Genomic DNA, 11876 nt, shown 5'->3' with positions numbered 1-11876 from the left:
ATATGTTCGATTCAAATAGAATACATTGAAGAATTTTTCAGAAATTTTCGTGAAGATTTTGATATCTTGAATCACTCAGTAAAAATGCTACAAAAAAAAGAACGCGCTCCAATCATTGATACGCATTCTTGTGTCCGCGTTTAAAATTCATAACTTGTAACTTCGGAAAATATGTGTGATTAGACAAAATGCATTAACAAAATTTCAGATTTTTTTGGTGCAGATTATTATGCCTTGATTCACTTTGGCAATGCCGCAAAAACGCACGCATTCCAATCGTAGAATGTATTTTTCAGTAATACCGGGTATGTTCTGCATATTGCATATTTTGTCTTCTTATTTTAGACCGCGAATGGTTGTCCTCTTCTTTGAAAATTTCTGAGAAAAAAAGGTACCATTTTTCCTACGACTCGATGCAGTAACTCCGGGCCAGAAAATGTTGTTTCGTTTGACACTACAAATTTCCCGACAGTATAACGGTATTTCTTGGTAAAATCTTGATAGCGTCCTGGAACTGTTCCGACGGTGTTTAGTTTTTCGTTTAAATGGTCAACGCCAAGTTAGAAATTTATACTAGTGAGAAATATACCGTGCAAACGTTTCCGACTGTTCGTTTCACTCAGGATGAAAGGTTAGCCTAGTTGTCAGCCTGGCTGCCCTGTGACCGCCTGTTTCGAAGGAGAGACCACCACGCGGCATCTTGTTTGACGTTGATAACCAAACACGCTTAACCCAACATTGTAAGCTAACTTTGGCGTGTTTCACAAAGTGAAGGTTAAGTTGCTTCAATATTCTTCGCTGCCAAAGATCCCATCACGCAACAAGGAAAGATGATAAAAGATGCCGAAAACGGAACGTATCCACGGCCGCCTGGATGTTTCATGGAAAACGCGGGAAAGGGGCCGAGTTTGGGAGAGGGAGGGGCATCTCCAAGACATTAAAATTCAGTGTGCCTAACTAAACTCCCCTAAAAACAAGCGCCTTCAGAACTTGAGATGGTGTGCGTACCCCTTAAAAAATCCTGGCTACGCCCCTGGTTTTTGTAGCATGAAGAGACCAGGAGTATTTCAGCTCCCCCTCCCCACGGATAAGATGCTAGTTCATCCCAGGCTTACCCGTCCCAGCCTTAACGTTGCCAGTACCCATTTATACACCTGGGAGGAGGGGAACATCCTAAGAATAAAGTATCTTGCCCAAGATCACTTGCAGTTATTCCAGAACCCAGACTGCTTTACCAGGGGTCCAGCACTCAGTGTGACCAGTAAGCCTCCTCATCTTTGGATGCTATGGTTAAACCCAGGATCTCTGGATTGACAGGACTGAATTGTCTGTACTCTTCCCTGTCCACACTACCTCTCTTTAAGTATAATAAAACTCAGAGTCTGTGATAGATTGTTCACTCTTTATTTCTTTCTAGCCATGGCATTTATTGTCACACTGGCAAAAGTAGTTTTATCTTTTTTTTTAAGAAAATGCAGAAACATTCCCCAAACTAGTTCTGTTCAGTTGAAAGACAAAAAATCATACAAAATAAAAATAAGATGTTCTACATGACACGAGCGCGCTAGCATGGGACAAAGAAAAATTCTGTCCCCGACGGGTCGAACCCATGGCCATACAAAATATAGTCCATAAAAGGAACAAAGAAAGGTAAATTGTTATAAAAAAGAGCTTTGTTATTTCATCACATCAGTCTATAGCTATTGAAAGTTTTGGCAACTAGTTGTTAACAGATAGGCTTTGAATCTTTTTGAATGACTTCTAGTTGCAATTACAGTCGAGCTCTCTTAACGGACACTCTCGTGCGGACAGCCTCTCGGCCGCCTTGTTGAACCCCGTTTTAACTCCCATACACTCTGTATTTTTACATTCTCGTACGGCTCCCAGCGGGGGACTTCAGCACGACTTTTTCTTTGTTTTTGCTCCCGTAGCGGACACCCAAAATCCTATCAACAACCTCTGTATCTTGTTTTTTTTATTAACTTTACATCGCCGTTCGTCACATATTTTAAGTCGACCACTCAGTTTTGTTTTGTCGTCATCCACGTCCGGTTCACCCCCTGGTTAGCTAGCAAGCTCCCGTAAGCGGCCATCCATCCCCTTCACCTCTGGCCGCTTACGAGAACCATTCTCGTGCGGCCAGCTCCAGTACGGACACTTTTTCCTCTCGGGGTGTCCGCTCGGAGCTTCCACTGTATTAAAAATTTAATTTCTTCCTTCAAACCTGAACAAGCTTTAAGTTACACAGGAAAGACAAAAATTGCACTCAAAAAGAAACCTTTACTTCTCTCTTTACAAAAATTAAAACAAAAATGAAAAGTTTTGAAAAAAAAGTTTAAATTATCACATTCTGATAAAAAATCTTATTTAAAAATTTTAAGTAGCATTATAAAATAGAATCTCATCCATTGCACTCTTTTTATTTAAAAATTTATAAGCACTGTCTCCTCATTCCGCTATCGCATCCTTGTCTTCATCAGTTTTGCTGCCAGCCCCTGTGCCGTCACCATTCTCAGAGGATTCCTGTTTGTCCTTGGCTTCTTTTCCAGATTTGTCTGACTGGTTTGAACTGCGTCTCTTGTTGCTCTTAGCTCGCTCGCTTGTCTCCTCTTCCTTTGGCTTCTTCTTATGCGTCATTTGTCTGTACCAGTCCTTTGGATATTTGGAAATGTTGTCCATGTATGTTTCATTGATTTGCCATTCATCCTCCTGAAAACAGTTTAAGTTTGGTAAATGAGATTATGAAGGGTCTTTATTACATGTTGTTAAACTTTTAAACCAGACTTTGCAGAGTCCATGTTCTTGGTGTTGACCAAAAGAAAAGTGGGCTTGGGGGAAAATATTGGTTCAACTGACAGGGTGTCTTAAAATACCGTAAACAAAAAATCAATAAATGTTTAGTTCATCGCTTGGTCTTTGATTTCCAATATCATTTGAATCGTTAGCTTTGCTTTTCATCGATTGATATCGATTGTCATCGAATAACGATTTGGCCGGAATCGGAACAGGAAAGCTATCGCTTTATTGGTTACCCTGTGGCTTAGGGCTGACACTGTAGCTGCCTGGTTACCAAGCTGTCCAGTTTGCTATGGCTGCCGAGCGGTGGCGTCCTTGGTTTTGGTGAAAGATAAAAAAAAATCCTCATCTCCGGTCTCTTCTGATCAACAAATCCTTAAATTAAGAACAGAATTTTGTAAAGAAGAATACCGTACCCTGGTGAACTAAGTCGTTTATCATGGTGAGTAATTTTCTTAGTTTTTGGTTGCCTAATTAAGAACCGTACGAACCGGCTAAAAAACATGATCAACTCATTCAATCAAATTGATCTGGAAGGTTTAAGCTTGTTATGGATATCAAGGATGTTGTTGCTTAGTGCTTTGGTAACCGCCAGTAACTGAATTTAGTTGGCGATTTTTTTTATCAAAATCATTCACCTTAGCATGATAATTGTCACAGTGAAAATTTTGACATGTTTTAAGACCCGAGTAACTTCCTGGGAGTCTACTTAACTTATGATAGCTAAAGCTACCGGTAAATATTTATATCCTTGAGATTAGGAGAATATTAATTGGCTGATTGTCTACTGTTAACTTTGCTGCTACTGTGGAAACGAACAAACGCGTTAGTTCTGGGAAACTAACAGAATTTAGTGATATGATGTCCCTTCCCTTGAAGGGAAAAATTATTCCTTTGGTACACAAAATGATTTCAATCAAGGAAAAAAAAAAAGAAAAAAAAAAAAAAAAAAAAAAAAAAGGGAAAAAAAAAAAGAAAAAGGAAAAAGCGAAAGACAACAGAGTGCCTTAAGAGAGCTCACTGTATGTACATTCATTCTTGACCTAGGAATTAAGTTAGATAATAATAAACTCTTGTCACAAGGTCTGAACAAATTAAAGCAAAACATAGCATTTGACGTACCGTATCTCACAGTCTTCACCACCAGAGTGTTAAGGAGGGGGCTGATTTTCGATATTAAATATTCAATTAATACACCGATATTTTAATTATTTCGGAAAATATCAATACTCTCGAGAAAAATTTTCGGCTTTTGATATGTTTTCGATGCTGCACCCATGACCTGAGCCCAACGCTCCAAGTTTATTTTTTTCCTTAGTGGCCATTTGGCCACCGACTGCTCAAGTTTGGTCACCAGTGAAAAAATTTAGGCGCTAAATTAAGCTCACGCTATTCAATCCTTCCCTCTTCCATAGTTGCCGTCCCAAATTTTTATTGCCATGGTGACTTAAATGGTCTTAACTTAGAGGGTTGCCTGAGCCTGTATAGTCACATGACAACAGATGGTTAAAAATGGCAGGAGGATCATAGCCATGTCTCTGTTTAACGTGGATGGCTTCCTTCATTTTCATTTTGATTTCCATTGAATCTTTTTTTTTTGACCCCCTCCCAGTCTCAGTTGATCATACCATACCCTTTATACTAGTTGTGTACATATCCTTAGAGGCCACCCCATCCCCCCTCCCAAGAGGTGTGTGTCATTGAGCTGCTAACGAGATGAGCTGATTACCTCTACTTGCCACTGACATTTTAGTTTTGGGAATGATCCAGTTTAATTGGTGAAAAAAAGATTGTCTGGCACAGAAGTGTAACTTTGTTATTGTTAACTTTTTCTTTCTTGAAGGATATTGGACTAAATCAACACCACCAACAAAATGTAGTGAACTATCTAAGGTTTGCACGTTACAGCCGAGGACAGAGGCTTCGAGGGGTGGATGCATCTTTTGAAGAACTAAAAGACAGCAGGTATTTGAAACATTCTGTGCAGGGGGGGGGGGGGGGGCTTTTTTTTTTTTTTTTAATTCACTGAGTCTCGTGTAACAACTCTTTCTCTCTCCAGCCATAAATCATCTTGAATTTTAAATTTAAGGTCTTTACTTAATAAACAGTGGGAGGTGCGGTGGCCTAATGGTTGGCAAGTTGGACTCCGAATCAAGTGATCTGGGTTCAATTCAAGCCCTGCCAGGGTCATTGTGTTGTGTCCTTGGGGAGGACACTGTACTCTCATACAGGGATGTAGCTAAGAAAACACTAAGCTGGCTCATCAAAAAGCCCAGCTGGCTTTTCTGGCCTTGACAACGCTTAAAGTTTACCAAAGTCTTTGTTTTCATGTGAAATTTCAGCCGCATCCAAGTTCTCTTTCAGCTGGTAAAATTGGCTAGCAGCCGGCCATTAGCGACAACCCTGCTCGTAGTGCCTTTCTTCACCCAGGTGTATAAGTGAACTTATGCTGGGGGTAACCCTGCAATGGGCTTGCATCCCATCAAGTGGGGAGTAGAAATGTTACTGAAACTGGGTTAAGCTCTGGTCTGTTGGGCCACTAGGCTTGAACACAGACTTTACCTTATGTAAATCAGAATCACAATATTTGATTATAAGAGCTTAAAAAATAAAGGAAAAGACTGGTGTACTTAATTCTCAAAAGTGGTTGTGGTCACTAATGAGAGTGGTTGTTTACAAGAAAATTTAAGTACAGAGTTTGGGTGACAATAATTATTTAAACAGAGTTTCACAATCATATGGTAGTCGTTACAAGAACTGGTCACTTACCTTTTTCACACAGACTTGTAGAAGACACGTACACTCTGGATGAAGTAACAGATATGTTGGATGGCCTGTGCGCAGTAGTGAGAGGAGAAGTTGAGTCTGAACTCATCAATGCTGTGCACACTAATGTCCTTCTACTAAGACAAGTGTTTAGTCAAGCTGAGAAATGGCATCTCAAGTTACAGGCCGATATATCTGAACTGGAAAATAGGTGAACAAACGAATTATTACTAGGCGCATTTTTTAAGACTATTCATCTTCTACATCAAGTTACGCAAAAGACAAAAGTTCCTCCATACTGAGAACTGTAGAATTGAATATCATTACACTGTTTTCTTCTTCCAGAACGAAGTGTGTGGTTCCAGAAAATATCCATACCCAACCCAAGGAAGGGATTTTTCATATAAGACCCCCTTCCCCTCTGGATTTTCCAAAACAGCCCATAAACTATACCCCCTCTGGATCCCCTCCCTTCCATGGGGGTGGGGGTATGAATATTTTCTAAAACCACGCAATGTTACCATCCCCTCCCCCACCTCTTTCTGTGTCTCTGTTCTGATGCAGAAGAACATGGGTTTAAAAAAGTCCTTTCTTGACTGATTACTTTTTTTTGTTTGAAAATTTTAATTTCAGTTGAAACATTTAAAAGTCATTGACTGCATGTTGTCATGCTATAGCCCAACTGCTTTAAACATAAATATTGTATTTATTAATTATTAAAAGTTTTGCATTGTTTATGCAGAGAGCTAATAGATGAAATTGCAAAGTTTGAGGAAAGAGAGTTCTCTTCAGGCCCATCTTCGTCACAGGTACAGTTTCCAAATAGAAAATTACTGTGGTCTGGTCCCTCCATCTGGAATAACTTGGATGAAGAACTAAAAAGTCTATCTCTTCATTCATTTAAGCAAACTATGAAAAAGCGTTATTTAAGTACTTATGGTTAATGCTGGCTAGTATTTTAATTTTCTTTTCGCTCGTATTAAACTAATATTAACAAATTTTAGTTCAAACATTAACTGGTACTGTTTTTCTTTTTTTTTCCCATGTTCCCTTTTCCCCTACTTTTCTAAATTAAATTATCACTTATACATACTTTAAGTTACATTGTACTTATTTATTTTTATTTCATTTTATATATTTTTTTCTTTTCTGCATGGTACTTAATTACTTACCGGTAGTACTTGTCTTATTTTACTTTTGTCTTCTTTTATGTACAACCTAGTCAAAGCAATTAAATTTTTTTTTTAACTACTCAGCTTGTTTAGTTTATTTCTATTCTGAGTAGTTTTTTTGCCTATTCTAGTTAATTTATATTATGCTGTAATTTATCTTCTATTTAATTTGGCAAAATAAAATGGTTGTTGTTGTTGTTCTGTAAAATTCCAAGAAAAAGCCCTGCACTCATAATTATTATTTGTTCAACATACATGTTTCTGAATGTACATACAAATTTGAGATCTAGAGGGAGTGATAACACACTGCAGTGATCTGTGTAAAATACTGATCTGGGTAAATTGCTATATCAGGAACAGGCCTTTTTTGTGCTTTTGTTGGGACTGAGGGGGAGATGTAGGGGGTAGGGGAATACATTTCGTGCATGTACTCAAGATTTTTTGCATTACATGTACTAAATTCAAATTCTAGTGTTGAGAAAACAGACTTACAACACTCTCTAAAATTATTTTTAAATATATACATGCAAATTTGTTTCTCTCTCTTATAAAATTTTTTATTTTTAATATTAATAATTATTTGCATTTTTTTTGCAGTCTAAGTTATCTAAATTGTCCCAGGCTCCAAAGTTAGAACCCTTAAATGAAGGTGGAGGAGCAGCTTTACTTCAAGTGGTAAGTTTTGAAACCAATATCAGCTTCTGCAGTCAACCAAGGAGACAAGGGGGGGGGGGGGGTGGATATCTTACACCTCCAGTTACTTAAATACAACAATGTATGTGTTGTGGTTAAAAAAATCTTTGGTTTAAAATTTTTCAAACTGGTTTAATTTTAAAATTTATTTTTTATTAACTCATATTCATTATGATAATCTGAAGCAAAGGGAAACATACATCATACCAGTTTGAAAAATTTTAGACCACTTGAGGCAAAGATAGATTTAATCCACAACATATGCATTTTCTCTGTTACTAGTCTTCTTACAATATTTATGTACTGGAATGTACTGAAACCTTGTATCTGTTATTTGATGGCATAAGATATTTAAATTTTGCCTGATCATTGTTTGCAGGATCACAGTTCTGTTATTTTTGTAATATTTAGGATTTTATCTGAGGCATTTATATATTAATTTACTTACTATAGGTTTATTAGAATGTTTACCTACAACAACAATTACTGGCACTACTAGAGTTTATATTGGATATATTATATTTTCTTTGTGGGCTCACACCAGCATACATGCAAATCCACAATACCCTGTTATGTTCAAAATAGTGGCTGAATACTTTTCTAATGAGACAATTCGTGATTCTAGCTGACACAGCAAGGGTGTACATGATAAGCTTTGTCAAATCTTCTACCTGTTATTAATAATTAATTAGATCAGTCCTTTAAAGGTTTTTTACTGTGAATTATTCACCAATTAGTTATTATTACCGTTACTATTTTCTCTTTCATTTTACCATAAATATATTTGTTAAATAAATAATTAATTAAAATAAATGTACATGAACTGATTTTAAATTATTTTCACCAAGAGATCTTACTTCTTTAGCTCTATTTGATTTAGCTTAAACATTGTTGGCAATAAAACATTACATAAATTTTAATTCTGTTAAAGGTTCACAAGTATTTTTTAATTTTCTTGTTGTCACCTTTAACAAAAACCACAAGATAAATTCTGTAAAATCTTTATTTGATTGGCCACTGTTCATAACACAACTAAAATGGTGTTCTAACAGTCACAAACTCCATGGAAACACTTTGTGTATTTGCGTGCTGGGTATATATTATACTAAACCATTAGAAATTTCTTTAGCATATTATTCCCTGGATGATTGTGAGGATTGATTACAAAAGTCTGTATTACAAACTAAGATGATTCTCCTACAACTGTCAGAAAAAGAACTTTTAACAGAACTGATTAGAGATCAGCAAAAGGTGATATCACAATATTTATTTCTCAGAAACGTTTTCTGCATGTATTCTAAGCAAGTTTAAATTCTTGTAGTTATAGTTTTCCTACTCGGCCTTTCATGTTAAAAGTAATACTGTTCACTTTTATTTAGATTTATCAATGAAAAAATTCTTAAAATATTGTTTTTCTCCATTGTTGTGAGATATTCTTGCCATTGTTGTAAAAATCTAGTGGCTTATTTCATGGGCAGATTAGTCTGCTCTGTTTTAATTTGTTTTTATCATTCATTTTACCCTTTTTTCTGTGGTGATATGACTATAATCAATAATTGCACACTTCAGGAATTTTATATAAAAATATTTTATACCTGCAACATGTATTTAATATCTTTGAAAAATTGTATTGTTCACTCTGTTTTCCACTGGGCAGCTGTCCTTCAAGTACAAAATCATCATTTTTATGATGGCCTGGTTTCAATCTTGATTTTACTAATTGTATGATAAATCTTAACCAAAATTGCTTTGAACATTCTTTTTCACTACAAATTATAATTTCTTTCTGCTGATCATTGTAAAGAGATCTGAAAGCAAATCTGATAATTTTCTTCTCAGATATAGCACAATAATTTTATTGGTTTTAATTTGTTGACTATAATTGCATTTTTCGTTGTCTTTCAGGAGATTAACCGTTTGAATGAAGAGAATTCAAAGCTTAAAGATCGCATTAAATTGCTGGAGGGTAAGGTAGGTAAAAAAACTGCAATATTTTTTCAATATATTGTTTCAAATAGTGTTCAGTGTGTTATACTTTAGATGATCAGTAATGATAAATGTGAATGTTATTTGTGAAAGATGAAGTATTCAGTATGTCATGAGCATGGGACAAAGAAAAAATCTGAGTCCCGATGGGAATTGGAAGTTATTGTAATCTAAAAAAAGTCAAATAAAGTTCAAACTTACCTCATAACCTACTCAACAACATGATCATTTGCAAAAGCCATTTGCAAATGTTGACGACAGTTGTTGAGTCCTTTAATGTGCTTTTTATTTCAGGCAACAAGTGCTATTGGAGAAAGAAGTAAACTTCAGGCTGACCTTGAAAGTACTCAAGCTGCTTTGAAATCCAAAGGAAATGTTAAGGTGTGTAACACCAAACCAGTTTGATTTTGTTTTCATTATGTCATGTTCATTGGGAATCATAGTCTTTACCAAAGGGAAATAAAAATGAAACTGGTTTAAATTTTTTTTTATCAATAACTCAAAATGGTGACATTTGCTCACAAACTAAGTGGCCCACACTGTTCATGTTTCATGAAATGACAGCCTGGGAGCGTCTGGCTACTCCCCCAGGAAGGGTAACTACATGTAGTCCAATACAGAGGTTAACCCAGCAATTTTGTCAGGTGATGTCCCAATATTTTTGATGGTGGTTGTGGTGGCTGGGGTGGGGAGAGAGGGGGGGGGGGGACAAGGTAAGGGGGTCAGAGGTACTGTGCCTTCATCAGCTATCAATGTTAACCTTAATTCTGTTTTTCAATGTACAGTCCTATGGCAAAGATGTTGCTGATCTTGAGGAACAGATGGCTGCTACCAAATTAGATTTGAAAATGGTAAATTTTATATAACTACTAATTTTAACTTACAGTATTTCAATTGCAGCATCATTGAATGACACATTTAAATTAAATTACGGTAGTTACGGCTGTTGTACATTGCTGAAGCCTTAATTTTTGTCATTCTGCAGGCAAAAGAAAAGGGGTCTTCCCAAGCTGCATCACTACATGAGGAGTTAACCAACTGCAAAGTAAGAAATATTACAAGTTGAATCTTTCAAATAGAAATGTACAAATTTATGTTATATTGAACTATATAAATTTACATGTATCTTTTATATTTTGTAGCATGAGATTTTGAAGCTTCAGCATGATCTAGAAGAAGCTGAAAAGGTTAGTACTAGTCAATGTGAATCAAGAATCTATAATCAATGTTGATGAATTTTGCCTGGTAATGACTCTAAATTATCTTCCTTGACTTCCAGGATCTTGCCAAGAAATTTAATGAAACAACTCAATACAAAAATATGAAGCAGATGTTAACATCAAAGAATGATCAGATCAAAGAGTTACGAGGTCGATTACGCAAGTAAGTTAAAAAACTAAGTGCCTGCAGTATTTGTTACGGAAGGTTTGATACAGCTGGCCTTTCTGAATTCAGTTGGGTATCATTGAGGCCATAGGTTGTAGAAAGACCACATAAAAAGTAACTACAAGTATACCAAGTTTGGGGTTGGATTAAGTGGGTCCTTGTTAATTACCATTTTGTTGCTAAGAAAGGTTCCCAACCATCATTATGAAGTTTAAAGGCCTGATATTTAAACTGGCGTGTACCATAGCATACCATTGAGCTTTTTTGCTTATGTTTGTTTGACCTTTTTAAGTTTGAGTGAAACTTGTACTGGTATGGAACTAACAGTGGGATCTGATCAGGATCTGATCGATGAAAGGAAGGATACTTTTGTTATTTTTTTTACTGAATGCACCTGCAATGAAGGGTGGGTTTGTAAATGATAAACATTATCCCTTGCACCACAGATTTTAATTTCATGTATTAACCATGTTAAGCTGTTATAGAATGTAAAATCTCCCTTTGCACATGTTTGGAGTCTTAGTGGAAAATGTCTTGAGTACATGTAAGTTAAACCAGCATGTTTGATGCTTAAAGAGCTTGCTATGTTTTTTCTAGGTATGAGCCTGACAGTTGAAGCTTTGTTGGTGTTCTGTGGAAGCTGAGGAATGTTTAACATAGCTCTCTGTGAGACACTTAACTGACGACACCTTTGTGCTTGTTATCTGAACACACTAGTTAACGGTCTTGTTGGAAGGACAGTAAAAAAGTTAAAATATTAAGTTTTTTTAAGCAATGCATCAGTAATTTTCAAGCAGTCTTGTAATTGTTTTAAAAGTTTACATTGTACAAAACACTTGCAAGAAAGCCAGAGCTACAATGTAACTTCCATGTAAGAATTTGTAACGTCTATCATGTTGTTGATGTAAATGTTGGCAGACATTGTATATGTCTTTGTTCCCTAATGTGCATATGCTTAATAATAAATGAGACTGAGTCCTGCCATGCACATGGATTTTATTGTGGAGTGATGAATGTGATTGCTGTAAAATAACGATAACTACTCTAGTATTAGTAAAAGACAAGCTGATTATTGCA

At 36.1% G+C, this 11876-nt stretch overlaps 1 protein-coding gene across 1 annotated transcript; it reads left to right on the top strand.

The window, feature by feature from the left end:
- Positions 1–3067: 3067 nt before the first annotated feature.
- On the top strand, positions 3068–11757 carry LOC144660285 (leucine zipper transcription factor-like protein 1). The gene is made up of 12 exons (XM_078520893.1): positions 3068–3238; positions 4640–4761; positions 5579–5773; positions 6305–6371; positions 7332–7409; positions 9333–9398; positions 9708–9794; positions 10199–10264; positions 10399–10458; positions 10556–10600; positions 10693–10796; positions 11397–11757. The coding sequence occupies exons 1-12, from the start codon at positions 3236–3238 to the stop codon at positions 11413–11415; spliced, it is 912 nt and encodes a 303-aa protein (XP_078377019.1). The 5' UTR covers positions 3068–3235; the 3' UTR covers positions 11416–11757.
- Positions 11758–11876: the final 119 nt, after the last annotated feature.

The sequence above is a fragment of the Oculina patagonica genome, chromosome 7 (genome assembly GCF_052425735.1).
Source record: "Oculina patagonica isolate OP01 chromosome 7, crgOcupat, whole genome shotgun sequence".
In the NCBI taxonomy this organism is placed as follows: Eukaryota; Metazoa; Cnidaria; class Anthozoa; order Scleractinia; family Oculinidae; genus Oculina; species Oculina patagonica.
This window is presented reverse-complemented; position numbering and strand designations above follow the sequence as displayed.

Coding starts and splice junctions, on each gene's coding strand:
- LOC144660285 (XM_078520893.1), top strand. Junction 5,774..6,304: donor ATATCTGAACTGGAAAATAG/GTGAACAAACGA, acceptor TTGTTTATGCAG/AGAGCTAATAGATGAAATTG. Junction 7,410..9,332: donor GAGCAGCTTTACTTCAAGTG/GTAAGTTTTGAA, acceptor GTTGTCTTTCAG/GAGATTAACCGTTTGAATGA.